Genomic DNA, 23,940 nt, shown 5'->3' on the forward strand with positions numbered 1-23,940 from the left:
GCCTGTAGTCACATGTCCAGGGCCAAACGAACTCGAACTCGACCTGCTGCTTTGGCCAGAGACTTCTTAGAGCTGATTATCTCGTAAGCCTCGTGTAGCCCCACGAGGACGGCAGGACGGCGGAGTGTGACACTTTACTGAGATTTATTACAAAAGACTTCCTCTGTCGCAGCTGCTCTCGGGAACAATAACTCAGCAAGACACTTTTGGGAGGTGGCACTATAATTAAATGCTGAACTGGTATTAATTTTCTCATTACTAAATTTTAGGACGGATTCCTCTCTGTTGCATCTTGGCTGGGTGTCAGCCAGAGGAAGCATGAGGTAGCAGCCCCCCACCCCCACCCCATGGGCTAGGAATGCCTGCCCCTGCTGGGTGTCTGGGCATGCACCTCTTTTCCCAGGTGTGATCTTCTGAGATATGGTTTGACCTGAGTGCCCTCTGACTCGGTGGAGACGCATCTTTCCTCAGCTACATGGCGCCGTCTGACTCATTGCACACAGACAAGAACTGTGCTCATTGTCAAAAGTGAAGAGGCTGCACCATTTCTCAGAAAGTGCTCTCTGTGCGGCGTCTGGGCCATTTAGAGCCCTCTTTTGAATCTCGGTCAGTTTTTTGTAGATATGATCAGATCCATGTTGCCAGATCTGGGCATCTTATGATCTCATTTCCCATTGTCAGTGATATCATGAGGCCAGGAATGTCTTCATCAAGGAAGGGCCACCACAGGGTCCTAATGGGGTGGTATATGTGCATAGTGTATGTATGGTATGATATGGGTTATGTGTAAAGTGTTGTATGTGTATAAGTTATATTACGAGTTATGTGTGTATATGTGTGTGTATGGTGTCTGTGTGTGTATGTATGGTATTATATGTGTGTGGTGCATGTGTGGTGTATGTGTGGGGTGTGTGTATGTGGTGTGTGTATGTTGTGTTTATGTGTAATATTGTATGTATGTGTATGTGTAGTATTGTATGTATATGTGTATATGTGTAGTATTGTGTGGGGGTGTTGGGGGGTATTGGTGTGCATCCATGTGCAAGTATGCACATGTGTGGAAGCCAGAAGAGGATACCAAGTGTTCTGCTGTGTCATTTTTCACATTGTTTCTTTGGTGAACCCAGAGCAAGGCTGGAAGTTAGCAAACCCAGGAATCCTCCTGTCTCTGCCCCATGTCTCTGAGATTACAGGTGTGTGTGTGTTTGTGTGTGTGTGTGTGTGTGTGTGTGTGGCCAAGCCTAGCTCTTCCCCCTCCCAGGCTTATTTCTAGTTTTATATGAGTATTTTGCCCACATGTATGTCTGTGTACCATGTGTCTGCCAGGTTCCCACAGAGGTCAGAAGAGGGCATCAGATTTGCTAGAATTGGAGTTATATTTGATCGTGAGCCATCATGTGGCTGCTGGGAACTGAACCCGTGTTCTCTGCAAGGGCAGCCAGTGCTCTAACCCACTGAGCCATCTCCAGCCCTTTAGTGGCGTGTTTAAAGGAAAATGTCCACCCACATTTCTGTTGGGCCTGCCATAGGGCTCCTCTTGCTTGTGAGTATACGGAAGGTGTTGGCTAACTATGCTCCTCCCCAGCAAGACTCTGTCTGCTTTGGCCTCTCCTGACCTACAGGTCTAGAGGTCCCTCTCCCACCTCAGTGTAGAGCAGGTGGGTGATTTACTTTCACATTGCATTATGGGAAGTAAATATTTCTAATGCTTAGCAAATTCTTGTCCTGATTTGTGGGGGAAATCTTGAGATTAGTTTATATTATGCTGTCACACGGTTTTAAATCCCCTACCAAGAGACTTAAGGACTAAAGTCAATCTGCTTTCTCCATTTATTGTTATTATTTGGAAATGGAAAGAAAAAAAAAAAACCATATAACCTAAAATAAATAAATAAATAAATAAATAAATAAATAAGCAAGCAAGCAAGCAAGCAAACCAGGTAATGGGGTTGTGGTATGTGACTGTAATTCCAGCAATAAGGAGTCTGAGGCAAGAGGATTGTTGTGAATTCAAGACCGGTCTGGGCTACATAGCGAGTTAAATGTCACCCAAAGCTACACAGTAAGACGTTGCTTTGAAAACAAAACAAATACTGGAACAGCCAAGGAGTCAGGAGGGATGGCTCAGTGGTTAGGGGCACTTGCTGCTTGTTCAGAGGACCTAAATTCAGTTCCTGGTACCAAAGTTGGGCTGCTCACAGCCATCTGCAACTCCAGTTCCAGGTGACCCAACAACCCCACAACAAATATCCCCTTCTGACTTCTGAAGGACCTGCACAAACATGGAATATACATACACATGCTCGTGTTCTCTCTCTCTCTCTCTCTCTCTCTCTCTCTCTCTCTCTCCCTCCCTCCCTCCAGCTCTTACACCACACACACACACAAATACACACACACACACACACGCACACACGAGAGAGAGAGAGAGAGAGAGAGAGAGAGAGAGAGAGAGAGAGAGAAGGATCTGTTGTTCCTAGTGTCCCTAGTTTGCACACGATAAGAGGGGTAAGGGACTCAGGCCCTCACATGATAAAGCCTGAGGTCTGCTTTGCCCTCTGTGTGCTAGAGATGTGAGTGTGTAGGACCGGGACCCTGAGGCAGAGAGACAGCCACATCAGGTGTCCCTCCTTAGAGGGCGAGCGAGCCCAAGCCTTTTTTTCCTCATCTGTGACTGTCTGTACGATGTTGTGGGCATTTGAGCTGTTTAATATGTATGTATGAGAACTAAAGCCCTTGATCCATAGTAGATGTTAATCACTCGGTGGAAACCTCATTAAAAACGTTTATTTATTATAATCCCAGTGTCATTATTTATTAAAATCCTCAATTGTAATTCTTAAAATGTTTTGGGTACTTCATTATGACACGTATATTTTTGTTCAGTTTGAGGTTTGTGTTACTTCATTCATTCAATTCATTCGTTCACTCATTTTTGAGACGGGGGCCTCATGCAACTTAGGCTGGCCTTGAACTCGCTTACATAACTGAGACCAAAACAGAAAGAAGAATAAAACAGGTAAAAACTAGGAAATACCTTTTTAAAAAGGAACTTCAATGACCTTGAAATTCTGACCTTCCTGCCTCCACCTCTGAAGTGTGGAGGTTATAGTGTGGAAACACTCATCCAAGTCTCTGCATGCTGGGGATTGAACTCAGGGCTTGGTGCACACTAAGCAGGTGTTCCACAACTGAGCCACACGCCGGCCCATGTGTTACCTTACACACTCACAGAAGCACGCTACACACAACACATAAAGCTTGCCTTCCTCCTCCGGCTTTATTCACCATCCGGGATTTCTAGTGTTTACTTCCTAGGCCCGAAGCCGAGCTTAAGGGGTATGTATACATAGGATAGTATTTTTCTAAAGAATACATTATAATTTATTTTGCGTTGAAATGGAATACCTATAAATAACCTGTCAAACTATGGGAAATGAAGAATTCTTGACTATTGCTTTTGAGTGCTTTGTGGAAATCTGTGTTTCATTTTGATGAGAAGGATAAATTACCTGCTATTGCTGGTTTGGTTTCCTTCCTTTCTCCCTCCCTCTTTCCCTCCTTCCCTCCCTCCCTCTCCCTTCCTTCCTTCCTTCCTTCCTTCTTTCTTTCTCATAGTATCCCAGGCTGGCCAGTCTTCCTGCCTCCATGTCCTGGTTGCTGGGGTCCCAGGTGTGCTCCTCCATGCCTGACATAGGCTATCTTTGTCTTCACCTAAGAGCTGAGAACGTGAAACAGCAGATGTTCAGCCGTCCAGTTCTCTGACATCTGGCCAGAGCCATCTAGAAGTAGCACAGGAGAGTTCAGAGGAGCAGTCTGCCTGGCTCCACAGAAATGCCATGTTTGGTCTAAGTGTCGAGGGTGGATTTGAGCCACACTGAACTCTCTCCTATCCTCAGTCTCTGATCTCTCCTTTCGCTCCACAGATCTAGTTTGGTTGTCCATGTTTAACTCTGACCATGGGGAGGAAGCTGGACCTGTCAGGTCTGACCGACGATGAGACCGAGCACGTTCTCCAAGTGGTGCAGAGAGACTTCAATCTTCGCAAGAAGGAGGAGGACCGGCTAAGGTGAGACGGCTCTTTTGCCTGACCATGTTTGGACAGTGAGGCTCAGCTGTCTGTGTTATAATCCCACTCTTGGGACTATGAAATGGCTACCCTGTCCTTTCTTGAAGGGCTTCCCATACCCAGTGACATGTATCAGAAGGTACCTGGCCCACAGGTGTGACACCTGCATCACCTTAGTGAGAATCTGGTACTGAGCCAGAGAAGCCTAAGACACCACCTCAGAACCATGGGTACCTAGTGTTTGTCTCGTCTCCACCTTGCTTGCATTTAAGGTGCCTGGGAGGGGTTTACAAACAATGAATAGAGGTAATATCGTCCTAGGAAATACTATTTCATTCTTTAGCAGTTCCTTTAGTGGGTATAAAACTCAGAGTGGAACCTTTTCCTTCTTCAGTCTTGGTCTGAATTCATCCTCCTGCCTCCCAACCAGCTGTGCTTTTTCAGGTTTGAGGGTCAGGTCTCAGGTGTGCTATTTATCCTGTGATGGTGAAGGCCTCGTCACCAGCGCCGACAGAAAGTGAAGGTGGTGGGAGTGGGAATTAGGTCTTAGGAACATAGTGTGGAAATGCAAGGAGAGATAAAAACATCCCAGGAAGAGATTCAGAGGGGAAAGCAGTCACCCAGCTGCTTCTGCCCCAGGTGTACAGCACTGGCCTCACAGACTGTCTGGGCTGTTCTGTCACTGTGAGTCCCAGTTGACACAGAGGTGCTGACTGATTACAAAGCAAGTAGTTCAAAGGAAGAAGGCTTTACCTGGGCTCATAGTTTGAGGGTTCAGTCCATCATGGTGAGGAGGGCGTGGAGGCTGGAGTGTGGACCAGCGGGGCACACTGCTTACACTTGTCAGGAATCAGAGGGAGATGAGAATGGCTGCTCACCAGGGTATCATGCCCCTGTATTTGACCAAGTCCACAGTCAAGTGAGTCCTTCCTTCTCCATCACATCTCTCTGAAAACCTCACAGACACACAGAGAGGTGTATCTTCTAGGTGGTCTACAAGGCCTCTGCACCATGCTGAGGCCACCTTGACCTCTCCTGCTGTGACCTTCAGGTTGAGGTCACCTTGACCTCTCCTGCTGTGACCTTCAGGTTGAGGTCACCTTGACCTCTCCTGCTGTGACCTTTAGGTTGAGGTCACCTTGACCTCTCCTGCTGTGACCTTCAGGTTGAGGTCACCTTGACCCCTCCTGCTGTGACCTTCATGCTGAGGTCACCTTGATCTCTCCTGCTGTGACCTTCAGGTTGAGGTCACCTTGACCTCTCCTGCTGTGACTTTCAGGTTGAGGTCACCTTGATCTCTCCTGCTGTGACCTTCAGGTTGAGGTCACCTTGACCCCTCCTGCTGTGACCTTCAGGTTGAGGTCACCTTGACCCCTCCTGCTGTGACCTTCATATTGAGGGTCTCCTTGAGTTCTCGTGTGACTTCACAAATCTGAACACAGGCTTTCATTGCTTTATCCCAGTGATCTGGCCTTGAGTCAGTCCTTGGCTTTGAATGGAGGAGACCTGGCTGACTCTCAAGCCTTCATCTTTAGCTTATTAATGATTGTGCTCGGTTTTTTGGCTTGTTTTTTTTCTATTCTCCATGGTTCTAGTTTCCATCTCTTGCTCTGGTACATTTGACCATTTGACTGAAGGCAACTTACAGGTTACAGTCCATGATTAGGGTAAGGCCGAACAAGAATGCAAACAGAAGCTGTGGAGGAAGCTGCTGGCTGGCTTACTCTCAGACCTGTGCACAGCTAGCTTCCTTAATACAGTTCAGGAATGCCTGCCTAGGGAATGGTGCTGCCCACAGTGGCCTGGGTCCTCCCACATTAACTAACCATCAAGATAATCCCCAGAGTCATCCTCACAGGCCAGGCCTCTCTAGGCAATCTTTCTATTGAGATTCCCTTCTCAAAGGACTCTAGGCTGTGTGGAATTGACAGTTAACTAGGACATTTTTCAAATTTTGTACCGGAACCTGATCTATGAACTTTACCATCCCCTCTCAGTTCTGACAGAATGTTGTCCATACGCCGAGCCCAACCTTCCTCTGTAATGACTCTGCTTCATACCCCTACTCTTTCTACAAAACAGTTTGCCTCCAGTGCTGAGAGCCGTCCCATGCTGCTCTGCAAACCTCTTTGAGTCTTTCTGTTGTTTGTGGCTTGCTTTTTAATGCCTGGAAGCCAACAGGTAGCACTTATGCTGTCATTACTAGAAATGCTCTCTCCCTCCTCCCTGCCCCCTCCAGAACTTCGTTGGACTCTGTAGGTGGCTGATAGCTTTCTCCTCATCGCTGTTATAAGTTAGTTTATTTTTATTTCTGTTTTTAAAAATTATTTTATTTATTTACAATCCAGTCATTGCCCCCGTCAGTCCCCCCTCCCACAGTTCCTAATTCCTTTCCTCACCCCCCCCACCCCAGAGGGTGTTCCTCCCACCCACCACCACCAGGTCTGCCCCTTCCCTGGGGCCTCAAGTCTCAAGGATTAAGCCCATCATCTCCCACTGAAGCCAAACCAGGCAGACCTCTGCTACGTATGTGTTGTGGGCCTCGGACTAGCCCTTGTATGTTCCTGGTTGGTGGCTCAGTCTCTGGGAGCTCCCTGGGGTCTGGTTTAGTTGAGACTGTTGGTCTTCCTGTGGCATCCTCCTCCTTTTCAGCTTCTTCAATCCTTCCCATAATCCTTCTTTTTATTTCTTTGTTGTTATTGTAAAGTAGGCTTGCAAGGACGCCAAGTGGTTGCTTCCCTTGTCATCTGGAAGCCAGACAACACAGTAACTTGTCAGCCTGTCTGGACCGTCTGGGTTTCTAGGGACCATGCAGAGGTGGGAGGCACTCCAGGTGGGTGCTGTATAGTCTGCTGTGGGCCAGAAACATTGGCGCAGGAAACTCTCCTCCTCTGATTATGACCTTTTGATTCCCAAAGTCAGAGGGGTTCTGGGAAAGGAGGGGTGATTGGTGCTCAGTACATCAATGATTTCTTTTAGTACTGGTCCCTTTAAGACAATGAACACCAAGTAGACAGTGCCTTGAAGGACTGCTGGGCCCAGGCTCTGCTAAATATATTGAGTGTCTAAACAGGACGCAGTGAGAAGGATAAATTAATTAGCATTAAGCCACCACATCATCTCCAGCCCTGTCTGCAGTGGCTTGCATTTTCCAGCAGTGAGGGCTACCTCACAGGAAGCGGCTCCTCCCTTCCTCCTCTCAGTCAGATAGAGCTGGAAAAACTTCAGAGGGCATACAGATAATGATGTTTAAGTCCATGGTCAGAGATCTTACCTGTCTACTTCATTTCTTCTATAATTTAATTTTTTTTTGAAGGATGAGGGAGGATTCAGGGAGTCATTGTGGTCTTTGTGTCAGGTACTCACACACCGGTTTTGGCCCAGTGTAGTCTTGGTAGGAAGCAGTCCTACCCTGCCTGGAAGAAGTGATGTCACAGGTTCTTGAGTTATTAGGATTCAAGCAGCATGGCATTTAGAGCTTCACCTTGCAGGGAGATTAGGGGTGGGAGTGGTTTGCCCATGCTTTCCTCTCTACTGGGCACCTAGAACAATGCCAGGTACCCCCAAAATAATAATGATTTGGGGGTGTGGTAAGGGTGCATGTATGTGTGTGTGCACTTGTGTGGTGGGGGTGGTGGGAGTGCATGTGTGTGTGTACACATGTGTGGTAGGAGTGCATGTGTGTGTGCACATGTGGTAGGAGTGCATGTGTGTGTGCACATGTGTGGTGGGGTATATGTGTGTGCACATGTGTGGTGGGGGTATATGTGTATGTGCACATGTGTGGTGGGGGTGTATGTGTGTGTGTGCACATGTGTGGTGTGGTGTATGTGTGTGTGCACATGTATGGTGGGGATATATGTGTGTGTGCACATGTGTGGTGGGGTGCATGCACTTGCACATGCACTTGCACATGCACTTGCATGCATGTGCATGTGTGTGCAATGTGCACACCTGCTTAAGCATGCAGATGGAAGCCATGGGTCACTTCAAGTGTCACACCTCAGGAACCCTTAGCCTTGTTTTCTGAGACAGGACCCCTCTTTGAGGTCTGAGGCCCACAGAACAAGCTCACCTAACTGGCCAGTGAGCTCCAGGCATCTGCCTGACTCTGTCTCCCTGACACCGGGGTTGCAGTATGCATGTGCCATCAAGCCTGGCTTTTTATGTGGCTCCTGGGGTTGAACTTGATAACCATTTTCTTATCCCCACAGCCCATTGCTGAAGATTCTTATAATAGTGTGATATAAGCTGGCTCCTGAGTTCAGACCACTGAGGTCTGAGCTTCCTGCATGACTCAGATGCAGGGGCCTACCCAGTTGTGTCTTGACTTGTTTGTACGTGGTTACTGCTTGTAAAGACCTCATGGACAAGCTTGCTTGGGGCTCAGACATCTGGTTTGGTGTTTGACCTCAGACCCCCTTCTCCACCTGGCTTTCCCTGGCAGTCTCAATATTGAGACTTCCTTTATTCACTTCCCCAACACACAGCGCCATGAGGTTCTGCTGGGATGGTTTCACTTACATAGATGGAAGTTATCATCACAAGTAAACTGTTTTCCCCTGTGGCAGAATCCAACAGCACTCATCCAGTATTTCCTGGCTGCTTTTGCAGTTCATGGAGACCACTGAGGTCTAGCCAATCAAATGTGAGGGGCAGAGCCTGTGTCTCTTCAGGCTGAGCTCCAAAGAGTTGGTGGTACAGCTCCGCCATCTCTCTACTTGCCTGCTGGGGTGACTCTAGAAGTGTCTGTTGAGATATGACCTTACAGGGTAGATGGAGCCTGATCTGCATGAGGTCACTGCATGAGGGGAAACTCTGGTGACCAGCAGGGGACTTGGTATGAGTTCCCTGGATTATGTTTCTGTAATGGTTAATCTCAATTGTTAACTTGATGAGATCTAGAATCAGTGGGCAAGCCTGTGGGGGATTGTCTTGATTGGGTTAGCTGAGATGGAATCAGATCTTCCCACTGTGGGTGGCACCATTTCTTTGACTGGAATCCTGGGCTGCATAAAAACTGAGAAAATCAACTGAGCAGAAGCATTTATTGCTGTCTGCTTCTTGACTGTGGATAGAATGTGACCGGCTGCCTCAAGGCTCTGCTGTCACGCTTTCCCCTTCAGGATGGACTTCCCTTAGATGGTGAGCCAAAATTAACCCTTTCTTCAGTTGCCTTTGCCAGGGCCATTTTACCCCAGCAATGAGAAGAGTAACTAAGGTAGCCCTGGAGGCCTGGAGCTTGTTTTATTTCTATTGACATAGCCCAGGGTTGCTCTGATTGGTATGGTTGAGCGCCAAGGGGCAGCTAAGCGTCTTATTGCGTATGCTCCAGCCCTTGACTTTGCAGATGAAGAAGGCCATTCCTCAAGTCCAGAGGAGGCCCAGGAAGCTAGGGGTATGGTCTAGCCTGACCATGTCCTTGCTGTCAGGAATCCCCAACATTAGCCATCTGCCCTCCTGTGCACAGAAAGACACCCTGTGGGAAGGTCTCCAGACAAAAGCCAGAGCCCATGGTTTATGTGTCTGGCTTGTTTACACAGTGGGTTTTTTAATGATTGCTAATTTTGTAGGACTGCGGTGTTAAAACTGAGTCTTGGAGACATGGATGACAGAGCCACAGGCTTTAAAATTTCTCACTGAATCCAGCCAGGATTGAGCCAGCATGCGGTCTGTGCCGGGCATGGGTTAGGCTTGAGGAAATTGTTTCTACTAAATGCTACTGGACATTGATTGTCAGTGATTGTTGTGTGCTTATACCTTGGGGGGCTAGTGGGCCTGGGAGGACAGAGGAAGGCCAAAAGCCAGAGGTCTGGTGATATGTCTATCTCTGTCCATCCACCTACCCACCCACCCATCCACCTACTCATCCACCCACCCACTCACCAATCCACCTGCCCATTCATCTATCTACCCACCTACCCATCCATTCATCCATCCATCTATCCAACCATCCACACATCCATCTACCCACCCACCCATCCACCTACTCATCCACCCATCCATCCATCCATCCATCCATCCATCCATCCATCCACACATCCATCTACCCACCCACCCATCCACCTACACATCCACCCATCCATCCATCCATCCATCCATCCATCCATCCATCTATCCAACCATCCACACATCCATCTACCCACCCACCCATCCACCTACTCATCCACCCATCCATCCATCCATCCATCCATCCATCCATCCATCCATCCATTCATCTACACATCCACACATCCACTCATCCATTATGAATGGCTTCTAAGCTCTGGCTCCAGGAGCCTACCTGCTTCCCACCAACAGCTGTGGGGTGTCAGCCCCCTCCTCCTGTGTTAAAGAAGGAAAGTGTAATTTGAATAAGAAATCTCCTCCATGTGTTTGGTACATGTGTTTCTTCCCCAATTGGTGGTGTTTGTGATAGATGTGGAACCTTTAGGAAGTGGGGCCTCTCTGGAGGAAACAGGCCACTAGGGGGTAGGTTTAAGGTTTTATGACACACTCCCTACTTGCTGTTCAGTCTGCTTCCTGTCTGTGGATGCCAGTGTGGCTATCCACCTTCCACTCCTGTCACTATGCTTTTCCTTCTATTCCCTTGAACTGTAAGCCAAAATAAACACTTCCAATGTGATGTTGCTTCTTGTCAGAACATAGCAATGAGAACAGTACCTAACGTATGGATGTCAAAGTACCTTGGTGAGCTCACATGCCAAGCCCCAGCTGCTGGCACTGTTTTGATAGGTTGTAATATCTTGGGGAGGTGTGGGCTCAGCTAGAGGAAGAGGGTCACAAGGGACAGATTGTGGGCTTCAATAACCTGGCTCACTTTCTCTCCTGTGTCTGCTTCCTGGTCCACACATGCCTGCCGCCATGGATCTTCCCGGCACCCTGCCTTCCCAGCCATGATGGACCATATCCCCTCAAACTGTGAGCCCAAATAATTTTTTTCTCTTACTTCTTGTTAGGTATTTAGTTAGCAACAATTTGAAAACTAATACAAAGGGGAAGTTCTCACACTTGGAGATCTGTTGCGTTGCCTAGAATACAATCAGCTTAGCATGCACGCACGCACGCATGCACGTGCATGCCTGTGTGCGTGTGTACATGTCAGCATGCATGAGGAAGTCATCAGGCAACGTGTGGGAGTTGGTTTTCTCATTCCGCCATGTGGCCCCCAGGGATTGAACTCCAGTCCTCAGACTTGGCAACAATCACCTTTACCTATCTGAAGCCATCTTGCCAGCCCCTCAATCACCTTTTTCTAAGGTAGAAAGAACACAGCACTTTAGTAAAGGGGTTAGTGTCTTTTCCCTCAGCCATTCATTTCTATTTTAAACAAATGAAAATTTTATGATGTAGAATGAAATTTTCAAAAAGTTTCTATTGCTGAAAGTAGACCTCCTTTGTCCTCACTGCCCATTATTTGGGACACTACAGTTGGTGTGACAAATTAACCATTATCCCAGGTTACATCTGCTTTTGAAGCCCGGGGTGGGGGGGTGTCTTGTCTGCATCCAGTTGGAACATGGATGGATACCTTGTGGTTTCTGTGGTGTAACTATGTGTTCCTAATGTATCTGTCTGCCCACACTTCCTTCCTGGCTGTCCTTGTCCTTGAGATTCTGTGTCAACTGTGGCATTAACATCTCCAGTTAATGAGACTGTGACTTCTGGACAGGGCTGCTGCAAGGTTAGCCAGCCAGCCAGTCACCTGCTATGAAAGATGAGTGTGTGGGCGGGGAAAGAGCTCAGTAAAGAGCTTGCTATATAAGCCCGAGGACCTGAGTTTGAGTCCTAGAACCCACATTTTAAAAAATGCTGGGCGCAGAGGCATGTACCTCCCCAACAATGGGGACATGTGGGAGGCCGGTCTCGGGGGCTCATTGGCCAGCCAGCATAACTCAGCTACTGAGTTCTAGGTCAGTAATAGACCTTGTCTCAATAAACAGAGCGAACAGCTCTTGAGAAACACCTGCAGTTGACCCTCTGGCTTCCACACACACGGACACATACATAGATACAAACCCATATATGTGTTCACATGCACACAAACACAAACATGTGCACATGCACACAGACGCACATGCATGTATGCACACAGACGCACACACTTGTGTACACACAGAATGCTAACTCTGAGGGGAGAGTCAGTGCATTCTGTGGTGGGGGAAGAGGCCTGATCCTGTTCTGTTTGAGAGTTTCCACATAACGGGGATGGGAGGGGAACCAGCCAGCTGAGACACCTGTGGGAAAACTCAGGGCCTTGTAGGAGGCAGGAGTCCTCAGGGAGTAGAAAAGAGGTGGAGTGGAGAGAGTCTCACAGCCAGAAGGGTCTCCAGGAGATTTGGGTTCTCAGATCTCCTCTGTATTGCTGGCATTTCATTAATAATGGAAAGGCCAAACATATTACAGCAAAGCTGTTGGCTATTCATTCATTCACTTCAGAGCCCTGGTTTGAATGTTAGGAGTCTCCTAGGGAAGTGAGCCACAGGTCGGGAGACTGGGATTAGTAAGTAGAGTAAGGGCCTTCGCCCTTGAGGAAGATTCCAGAGGCTAAGCAGAGTCCTGCAGGCATGCTTATGAACTATAGCCAAGTGAGAGTCCCCGCCGTTCCCAGCTAAGGCAGGGCTTAGGCAGACATACTGAAGCAGAGGACCCTTTCAGAGGAGCCTCGGGAATTTCCTGGCAGATTAAGACACCAGTCAGGCACCAGGGAGCATCCTGGGTAAGTGATAAAGACAGAAAGGGAATGTGTGTCTCCAATACCAAATCAGGACTGGCAGCCGGGCAGAAGGGAAGCTCCTTGGTGGTGATTCTCCATTTGCTGTTCTAATGGTGGCTGATAGGAGATGATGCTTTGAGAACCCCATTTGCTCCCCAACAACCCCGGGGAAGCCTCATTCTTGTTTGTTCACAAACTGGAAAAACCGAAGCTCCAAAACACTCTCAGGCTCTCACAGTTGAGAGGTGGATTCAAACCTACTTGGAGTCACCCTGGAGGGAGGACGGTAACCACTGCCCTGGGTGTGGAAAGCAGGAATGCCTGGAATAGGAGGAGTGAAACTAGAACCATCCTGGAAGCCCAGCACTCTTACCTAATGCCTGCTGTGTGCTCAGGGCTGGGGGAGGTACGGGGTTTGCGGCCACACATGGTGGACAACACGGTAGCCTTTGACTATGCGTGCTGTCCACATCTCAAGTGCTGCAAGGCCAAAAGCAGATGTACACTCAGGGTTGCAAGGATCAAACATGAAAATGGAACGCAGAATAACATGAAAATGGAACGCAGAATAATCAAACATGAAAATGGAATGCAGAATAATCAAACAGGAAAATGGAATGCAGAATAATCAAACATGAAAATGGAACGCAGAATATCCCGGTGGTTTTCATATTGGTTGCACCTTGAAACGTTCCTAAATAAATAACATTTTAAATGAAGTACCTTCCTATGATAATGCCACCTTTGTGTAACATGGACCCAGGTGTTTTAAATGTAGAGCTTTCCTGAGACTTCGATTAGTGAGCATGGAGATTAAAACCCTGTAAAATCAAAGAGGAAGCTTTCTTTCTCAACTGGGGTAGAGCGAGTCCTCTTTAAAAATTCTATTTATTTTTACTTGATGTGTTTTGTTGGAGCGAGTCCTTTTAAAAATCATATTTCTTTTCATTTTGTGTGTGTATGTGTGCACACACATGTATCTGTGTGCACTCACATGTGCCTCATTAAACATCTGGAGGTCAGAGGATAGCCCACTGACTGAGTCTCTCCTTCTGTTGTGGGATCAAATTTGGGTTGTCCAGCTTGACAGCAGCGTCTTCGCCCACCGAGCCCTCTCCTGCCCGCCTTTTCTTTTAGGACACGATCCCATGTGCCCTACTGGCGTTGAATCTGCTCTCTAGCTGAGGATGATGGGTGACTTTGAGTTTCTGACCCTTCTGCCTCCACCTTCTGATTGCTAGGACTACAGGCGTGTAGCAAACACCACAACCACTTCATGCAGTGCGGGGTTGGGGTGGGAGGGTGAAAACCAGGGCTCAGTAAAAGCTAGGCAAGCACTGGGGTAACTAAGCCCCAGTCCCAGCCCCAGTCTTAGAGCACTCAGTCCTTATAATGCCAATGTCGAGTCACACCTGTAAGTCTAGTCTAATTGTTGAGTCATCTGTGAGGAGACAGAGGTCTTGACTGTAATGGGTTTTAAAAGGAAGGAGTGCCGTGTGCACATCACATTCACAAGGGAGCTGAGTGCAACACCGGACAGAAGGAAGCCCGTGTTCCTCTGATGTCAGGGCCGGAACTAACACATTATGTGTGACTTTTGAACTGACACTTGGCACTTTTCTTTGTTGGGCCTGGGTTAGAACCCAGGGCCGTTTGCACGCTAGGCAAGTGCTCTGCCACTAAGCCACACCCCGAGGCCAGCACATAACTTTTGATTGGCCTCATTTGTAGTTTATGCCACATCTCTGACACACATCTTCCTCTGGGGTGTGTTTTACGGGGTCGGAGGAGAGTTTTTCTGCACATGAAAAGGAGCATTGAAGAGAGGTGTTGGGGCAGTGCTGTGCCCTGCTTTTCATTTCTGATGTGTGCTAACTGGGAGCTCCTGCAGCCATTAGGAGGTGCTTTCTAACAGCTTGCTCTTGGGTCTGAGTCCTGGGCTTTGTTTACTTTCTCATTGCAAATGTCAGCGGCTCAGCTGCTGAGCCCTGATAAGCTTTTGTGGTTCTCAGTCTAGATCTGACCTTTAGCACCCAGCCTTCTGGCCGGCTTTCCTTTGGCATAGCATATGAACTGAGCTAGCTTCCAAGGGGCAGCAGAGAGAGGCGTCCCTGGAGCCATTTGTAAATGCAGCTTTCTTCAGCCACAGTAATTCGGGCTCTTCCTCTGCTCTTTTGGGCAGTGGTTACCTTGAAGTCTCCTTTATTCCTATGGGCATCTCAGTTCCCAGATGTGGGCCCCTGACATGGGGCCAGCAGCTGCCTCCCTGTGTCTCAGTGCCTAAGTGCTCATGTCCTGGCCTGCCTGCCTGCCTGCCAGCCTCCCTCCTTTTCTCCCTCCCTTCCTTTTCTCTCTTTTCTTTCTCTCTTTCTATGCACACATGTTCCAATATGTGTGTGCACACGCTTGCGCAAACGCACACACAGATTCATATTAGGGCCTACCATTCTTATAATTCCAGGCTTCAGTCCATTGTTGAGGGGAAATCAAGGCAGGAACTTGAAGCACTTGGTCACATCACAGCGCAGTGAGCAGCAGAGAGAAACAAATGTACAGCTGTCTGTGTTCAGGCAGCCTCTATCACAGTCTAGGTCCTATCCCAGGAATGGTGCTACCCACTTTTGGGGTGCTCTTCCTCTACAATCCATGCAACCGAGGCAGCTCCCACACCATAATCTAGACAGTCCTCCACTGAGACTCTCGTTATAGATGAATCTAGGTGGTGTCATGTTGACAGTTGGAGTAAGCCATTACCATTGGCCAGGTCACAGAAACACTGGGACATGAGGCAGACCAGGCTGGAAATCACAGGTAGTCAGGCATCATCGAACAGTTGAACGTGCAGAATAAAATCCCCTCTCAGTAAGGCAGGGGTAGGTGGGTGGGTGGGGGTGGGGAGCCCTGTTGCTTCAAGGAAAACCAAAATCAGTTAGAGAAAGGGTTGTAGTCCTACAGAGGGTGCTGGAGGCTACACTGAGATGCAAATCCTTCCCAGAATTCCTTTGGCAATGAGCATATACCTCCCCAGGTTCCAAACCCAAGAAAAGTCAATAAAGGAGAGAAAAAATATTACAGACTTTCTGAGTGAAGTACTGCTTGACAACAAATGTAGAGATATTACTGATTTGAAGGAATTCACCCCCCTCCCCCCCCCCCACTCATCAGCAAAGCCTCGGTGGAGATATAAACCAAGGTGTTAGGTTGAAGGTGAAGGTTGCTGTTCCTGGAGACCTAGACACAGGTGCTTGGGACAGAAGTGGTCACTGGGGTCGAAACTAAAACTTGGCTATGCCTCAGCTGCTAGTGAGGGTCACGGTGGGAAGAGACTATTAGAAGTTTATGGATAAAACATACTCCATGCAAATCTCATAACTGAGGTTCTGACCCAAAATATTTAGGAAGACCAAATCCTTAAACTGGCAGCGGCGGTGCTGGAATCTGTATCATGGTGTTAGTTTTGCAAAAAGATTTGGACACCAATTCCAATGCTGTCAGAAAGTGTATATAAGTCAACACATTCCAGGGATCAAATTCTGCAATATGGCTACATTCATTTCAGTCCCAGTAACTGAGTGTGTCTTTCAGTTGAATGCATTTTTAGAGAGAACCATTAATGAAAGGTGGGGAGTTGGTTACAGGTGCTGGAGATGTAGCTTGGTTGCTAGAGCGCTTTCTGAGCATGCCCTGAATCCTGGGTTGAGCCTCAGCACTGAAACAATATACTTGTAATATCGATGTTGGGTAAGTGGAGGCAGAAGGATGAGAAGTTCAGTGTCTATCCTGAGCTAAAGAACCTGTGAATGGAGAGAAGGGAGGGAAGGAGGGGGAAAATGGAGTGATCAATTTTTTTTTTTCCAAATTCCTGGGAATTCTGGATTTCTTTCTGATCCCAAAGGGTTAGTATCTGGGCAGTATGGCTGGTACAGGCTAGTGGGGGAGGGGGACTCCTGAAGGCTGAACCCATGACTTACCTAAGTGTGTGCTTATAGCCTGGTGGCCCCAAGTAAGAGATGGTGGGGAGGACTGCCAGCTCCTAACTGATGGTCCTGTGTAGAGTGAAAAATTATAAAGACCATTTTATGAAATATATATAGGCCTTTTCTTTACCCTAAACCTGAGCAAGAGAATGCAGGTTCCAGAAGGCGGAACTGAATGTAAGATTTCAGGCCTTTACTGCCCTGGGACACATTCCGGGTGGAGGGCATTATCCCTGAATCAGAAGACACTTGCTGGATTAACATTCCATTCCTCAAGCTTCAGGGTAGGGAAGGCCCAAAGCAAGAAGACACATTCCTGACCACAGAGAAAGATGCAAGTCATCTGGGTGGTTCCAAAACTAGCTAACTTTCTACTGTTCTTGGTTACCCGCCCCCCCTTTGAGGTTTTCCCAGTGTTACAGCCAGCTGATGTTCAAAATTTGTAAAACAACCAGTCATGTGTAACCGCGCGAAAATTTCCTCCTTTTCCCCACCCCGCGCAATAAAAAAAAGGCCCCTCAGCTTACTGGCCTTTTGTCAAACTTTGTTCCTGCGTGGATGAGCAGTTTGACCTTGGCTGGCCAACTCTCCCCAATAAACCTCTGCTGATTGCATCCAGGTATGGTGTCTTGTGATTTTGGGGTGGCCGTGATTTCTTGAGACTTGAGTAAGGGTCTCCTGAGTTGGGGGGGGGGGGTCGTCACTTGCTTCGGTGTGTTCCTACTGGCTCATGCTGTGTGTACAGTCGGGTGCAGTGAGCTGAGACTCCAGAAGACAACATGGGGCCAGTAGGTGGCAGAGCGCCCATATCTGGTCTCTGCCCCTGGGGCCCACAGCCTCCCTTCCTCCTCCCCAGTGACTCTTCTCAGGCCCTAGGCCCATCTCTCACACCTTCCTGATTTCTACCAGAGCCAAGCTCAAGGTGTCAGCCCTGAGACCGCTCTGTTGCTGTGCCCTGGCTGAGCTTGGTGCAGTGAGGCGGACATTTCTGTGCCCACAGTAGGAACACTGAATGCAGAGAAAGATTGGTCCCAAAGTCACCCTACCCTGCTTGGTCCTTTATGGCAACTAAGTGCAGGCCTGCATGGCCTTGACTGCCAACCTCCAGCTGTGGGAACTCCTGAGTGCTTCCGGCCACTTGGATGTCAGGGTTGGAAGGACCCGTGAGAGGTCAGACTTGACATGTTTCCTGCCTTTCTGTAGGCAAGGGCCTCCGTGTCTGTGTCAGAGCTGACTGTCCGAGAAGCCGGCATGATGCTCATGATCATTTAGGGTCAAAGGTTAACATGTCAAGAAAACTTTGAAGTTTGCTCTGTCAATTCACTTTGCCTTTTCTTTGTTGGCTTTGACCATAAAGAGCATGACAGACATTTGGCTTAAGGAATCAATAAACAATTTGCTCAAAGGTCATTACAGACTAGTCCTGTCTTTGTCCTCACTTATTCGTTGTCTGGTGTTTGCTGGGCGTGGTGGACCATGATGGACCGTGATTTATTCTAACGTATTATCTGGATGGTTCCTACTTTGGTTGGGGCTATTCAAAGTCAGGCACATGAGTCTGGCCACCTCCCACTGGACAGAAGCTTTCCGAGACCTGGATGACTCGAGTATATGTGGGGACAAGTTGCTTGTGTCCTGGACAACAGTAAGGTGTTGCTTCTCACAGGCAAATAATTCCTACAGAGAAATCGCCTCATTTTCTTGTAAGTTTGGGTCCCGGGTACTTTGTCTTCACCAAGGCAGTATGTGTTCTGTCATGTTAAGTCTGTTCCTTCCCTGTCTCACGCCCCCTACTGCTTTGACAAGGAACAGGTATGAACAATTCCAAGATGTCTTCTCTAGACCAGAACTCTCCAGACTCTCTGAGTTGGGTCGATCTGGTCAGGGGAAGGATACAGTGCTGTTCCATACCTGTGGCTGGGGCTGTCTCTGTGACCAGGGTCCATGGTACTTGTACCTTTGAGGCCTGTCATCAGCAGAACTGGAATTGGTCCAGTGACATACAATGTGGCCTTTCTTTCTTTTTGCCCTTCGTGTATGAGCCAACGAAAGAAGAGAGGCAGTGGAGCTGGGAAAGCTCTGGGATGGCTGGGGCCCTGAGAGGGCTGGAGAAATGAGAAAATGCAAGCTCAGCCTGGTTGGCACTGGCCTGTTATCCCAGCTACCTGGGAGCTGAGGCAGGAGGAGCCTGTAGGGGCTACACATTTCAAAGCCAACCTGAAGAGCAAGACCCTGTCTCAGAATGAAGAAAGTAAATACACAGATAAAGGGGCAGGGAGAGGAAACAAAAATAGCTCAAAGCTACTGAATCTGCTGAGTAGGCACAGGATCCAGGGGGAGAGAAGGAGATGGAGGGAGAAAGGAAGAAAGGAAAAATAGAAAGTAATTGCCAATAGACAGACTACTAAATAATGACCACTATTAACCTTAACTATTCCAAAAGCAAAGTTTGTTTAGTGACACTAACAGAGCCTTCCATTACTCTGAATCAGGCAGGGGAGAGAAGGCTAGCTTCATTTTATATCACAGGATGAGTTTTGCTTTTTGGGGGGACAAAACGTGACTTTATCACTGAAGTCACTGGCAAGCCGTGAAGGCAAGACACAGGAAGAATTAGGAGCGCGAAGAACGCTGCCGCTTCCAGCCAGCCGTAGCTAAGCTGAAGTCTCCGTGCCAGGAGAAAGCAGGAAGTTGGTGCCACCCAGGAAGAGGAGACAGGCACACCTGTGTAACCAGCACCCAGGCCGAGAGAAGCCCCTCTCCAATGATTCTGCCAATGCTGCCTTTTGGTGACACAAGAGCACTCTGCTCATCTTTGCACCTACAAATGGAATTTCACACTGGAGCCTCTTTGGAATCCGTTTCTTTCCCTTTCTCATTTAAAAAAAATTATTCATTTTTATTTTTAATCGTGTGTCTGTGTGAGTACATTCATATGAATGCAGTGCCCTTGGAGACCAGAAGAAGCTGACAGATTCCCGGGAGCTGGAGTTACAGGGGGTTGTGAGCCACCTGGAACGGGTGATGGAAACCGAACTCCAGACCTCTGCAAAACGTTAAGTGCCCTTAACCACCGAGCCTCCTTTCCAGCCTGGGATCCAGCATATTTTGTTTCTGGGCTTGGTCCACATGTTGCATGTATTGCGGAGTATGCATTGCTATTGCATAGGAGTCAAATGGATATCTGACTCCTTTTTCCAAGAGTTAGGGAGGTAGCTAGCTTGCCGTAGGGTTTTTTTTTTTCTTCCCTGCTGTCTTGTGGTAGTTTTGTTGATATATTTCCACTGTGTGCAGACCCAGGCATGGACTTGCTGGTCCCAGGGCACCTGGGTATGAGTTAGAGAAGATACCACCAAATTATACGCTCCTGCACTGTGAACTACACATGAGGTTGCCAGCTCTTTTGCGCCCGCTGCTCCGGTGGCCAGCAGCTGTTCTCGTAGAAGATGAGGATGCTGCGGCTTGGGAAGGTGCTAACATCCTTCCTCTTACCAGTTAAGAAAGTTAGCATCCTGGAGGCAGGCTGCAGAGCCTTGTGCATCCAAACCATTGCCACAGGAGGTGCCTCCCTGTCTGAGTGCTCACCACACTGGCTGGACCTGGCAGCGTCCTTTCACTGATACCCCATCTACTTCTGTTGGCCTTTCTGCTGGGCACTTTAGAACCATCCCAGGTATCAGCCATTACGATCAGTTGTGTGTGTTCATATGTTCACATGTGTGCATGCAGGCACACATGCATTTGTGTTTGGAGCCCAGAGGTCACTGTCAGGGATTCTCATTCTCTCTCTCTTTCTCTCTCTCTCTCTCTCTCTCTGTCTGTCTGTCTGTCTGTCTTTATAGATATCCACCTTTTCTTTTGAGACACAGGCTGTCACTGAACCTGGAACTTACCACTTGAGCTAGGCTAGTTGGTCAGGAACCCCTGAGGACCCATCTATCTCCACCTATAGGTGTACCCTGTCACACCTGATTTCTGAAGTGACTACTAGGGCTCTAGACTCGGGTCCTCATACCTGTGCACAAGTCACTTTACTCAGCCCTGGGAAAAAATGTCATTTTTTGGACCTTAGAAAACTTCAAGCTGCCCTCAAATCTCATTTTGACTTCAAATTTAAAATGTCAGGTTCTGTCGATGGCTTTCCTAATGAGCCTCAGAATTGGCTCTTGGTTCTTCTGTCTTCTTCAGCCAGTGTCTGATGGGAGAGGCTAAACAGCCCAGTCCTAAACAGGATAAAGCTCTGTCAACCCACAGCAGAGCCTTCCAGCAGGCGAGCAGCCAGAGGGCTGCTACCTTGAGCTGCTTTTCTCTGTGGCCCATGGGAACAATGTCTGAGCCTTTTGCAGCTATGTGGAAAACCAGGCAAAGGGTAGGGATACAAGCAGGAGGCTGGAGAGAGGGCTCACCGATTAAGGGCAAGTATTGCTATTCCAGAGGACCCAAGTTCAGTCCCAGTACCCACACTGAGCAAATCATGATTACCTGTAACTCCAACTCCAAGAATGGAGACTGGATAATATCCAGTGTCAGCCTCTGGCCTACACACACACACACACACACACACCATGTACACACACACTCACACTCATATGAAAGAAAATTATAATTTCTAAAGGATCATTCCTTTTATGTTTTTTGCTATGTATGGAAATATACATACACATCATATACATATACATATACATCATTACATATACATATATGCGTGATTAATGGTAAAGTGATACTATGAAGTGAATCAGACAGCTGCCAAGGTTCTCGTGAAGAAATGAGTGCAGACTCTGGTGGGGATGCAGAGTATGGAAGAAGAATAAGTAAAAAGAAAACTTAGGACCTGTGCTAGAAGTAGGATTAAGGCGTGTGTGACCTCTGTGTGATTAGTGTGTGTGCATGAAGTGTACGCGTGTAACCTCTGGGCAAAAGTAGCGTGTGTGCATGAAGTCTGTGTGTGACCTTTGTGCATGATTAGTGTGTATGCATGAAGTATATGTTTGTGACCTCTGTGCGTGAGTAGCGTGTGTTCATAAAGTGTGTGTGTGTGACCTCTGTCCATAGTGTGTGTGCATATAAAGTGTGTATTGTGACATTTGTGCGTGAGTGGTGTGTGTGCATAAAGTGTGTGTGTGACCTCTACATGATTAGTGTGTGGCCATGAAGTGTGTGTGAGACCTCTGCATCATTAGTGTGTATGCACAAAGTGTGTGTATGTGTGCAACCTCTGCACATGAGTATTGTGTGTGTATGCAGTGTGTGTGTGTGACCTCTGTGTGATTAGTGTGTGTGCATGAAGTGTGTGTGTGACCTCTGTGTGATTAGTGTGTGTGCATGAAGTGTGTGTGCATGAAGTATACATGTGTAACCTCTGTCCATGAGTAGGGGATATGCATGAAATGTGTGGGGGACCTCTGCACATGAATAGTGTGTATATATGAAGTGTGTGTGTGTATGAAGTGTGTGTGTGTGACCTCCGCCCATGAGCAGTATGAGGCATAAAGAATATGTGTGTATACACGTGTGCAACTGCTTTCTATTACTTGATGCTAATTTTATCAGCCCCTCCCCTTTGTAAGATGAATAGAGTACTAAAGAAATAAAAATAATACAGTGTGTATTTTTCATGTGTGTACATGTGTCTGTGCAGGTACACATGGTGGACATGCTTGTGGGAGCTAGAGGACAGCCTCAGTTGTCACTCCTTAGGCACTGTCCCCTAATTTTCCTGAGACCGGATCTCTTGGTGGCCTGAAACTCACCAAATAGGCTGGGCTGACTGGCCAGCAAATCTCCGAGATCTGTTCACCTCTGCCCCTCACCCCTCAGTGCTGGGATTACAAGTACATTCTGCTTTAAGCAAATGTCACTTCTGGGGATCAACCTCAGGCCCACGTGCTGGCAAGACAAGCACTGTGCCCACCGAACCACCTCCCTGGCCCTATAATGTGTATTTAATCGTAGATACATAATGAAATCACGTGCCTAAATAAACTCTTCCTATTTAACAAAAAGAGTAGATAGGGGCTGGAGAGGTGGCTCAGCAGTTAAGAATACCGCTGCTCTTGCGGAGGGCCTAAGTTTGGTTCCTAGAACCTATAGTAGGCAGCTCGCAGCCTGTGAGTCCAGTTCAGGGGATCTGACACCCTCTTCTGGCCTCTGACATCACTGCACTCACGAGTGCCTGCCCCTCCCCATGTAAAAACAAACCTTTCAAATGATTGACCGATATGTCTTCACTTAAATGTATGCTACAGCATACATTGTGTATGTAGATTTTGTTGAACCCGTTGAGTCTAATCAATGCTGCCTGTATGCACACGGTTGTGGGGTCATCCATTAGGGCACGGGAAATCTGCCAGTGGCCACTACTCGAAGAAAAGTGACTTCCTGTCCATGTTAGCCATCAACTGCCAGTCGCTCCCCAACTGGGAGCTTCACTCCTAGCTCTCTGTTGGAAGTTGTTAGGGAAATGTACTTGTTTTTATTTCGTGTGCACGGGCATTTTGCTTGCATGTATTGCATATGCGTATGTGCAAGAAGGTGAGGAAGCCTTGGAACTGGAGTTCCAGGCACTTAGGATGTCGTGTAGGAACCCGAGCCGAGTCCTCTGCATGCAAAGCAAATGCTCAGAAGCACTGAGCCGTCTCTCCAGCTCCTATTCTGGGATGTTTAACCAGTTTGATCTTGTGTGGGTTCTGTACAGGTAACAGTGGTGGCTATGGGTTCATATGTGCAGTAGCCATGAGATTCCCAGGGGACAGTAGTTCACTCCACCCCCCCCCCTGTTGGTGTTTTATGCATTGTCCTCTATAGCGTTCCATAAGCAGGACCCTGTTTCAGTAGCTATGGCGGTATTACATGGCACTGAAGTCAACCATCATGACCTACCAGACAGTGTGTTCCATCACTCCATGAGATATGTATGTATCTTAATCTATTTGGTCATTCCTCGCTGGGGACTGGATTTTTATCACACTGCAACAAACACCTCCACGTGCCATGAGAGCCTGCCACCCTTCTCAATATTTTCTGTTTAAAATTCATGCCTAAATTAGAACAACCAACGTCAAATTTGTGAGATAAAGCCTTCCAGAGTTGTGGTGGTCCCACTCAGTTGGTTTGCTGAGGGTCCTGGCAGCGGGCCCGGCCTTTGCTCTCAAGGGAACATTTCACATTTGGTCTGT

The 23,940-nt window shown here is 47.8% G+C and overlaps 1 protein-coding gene across 7 annotated transcripts in view; it reads left to right on the forward strand.

The window, feature by feature from the left end:
• Myrip (myosin VIIA and Rab interacting protein) overlaps positions 1-23,940 on the forward strand; it is a 177,135-nt gene that overhangs the window by 28,472 nt on the left and 124,723 nt on the right. For all 7 annotated transcript variants that reach the window (XM_076917359.1, XM_034483845.2, XM_076917361.1 and 4 more), the window contains one exon: positions 3,927-4,069. In XM_076917359.1, the coding sequence (XP_076773474.1) occupies positions 3,960-4,069 (110 nt within the window). In that variant the 5' untranslated portion in view covers positions 3,927-3,959. Of the gene's footprint in view, positions 1-3,926; positions 4,070-23,940 lie in introns of those variants that run through there.

This window comes from Arvicanthis niloticus, chromosome 21, assembly GCF_011762505.2.
Source record: "Arvicanthis niloticus isolate mArvNil1 chromosome 21, mArvNil1.pat.X, whole genome shotgun sequence".
Lineage (NCBI taxonomy): Eukaryota > Metazoa > Chordata > Mammalia > Rodentia > Muridae > Arvicanthis > Arvicanthis niloticus.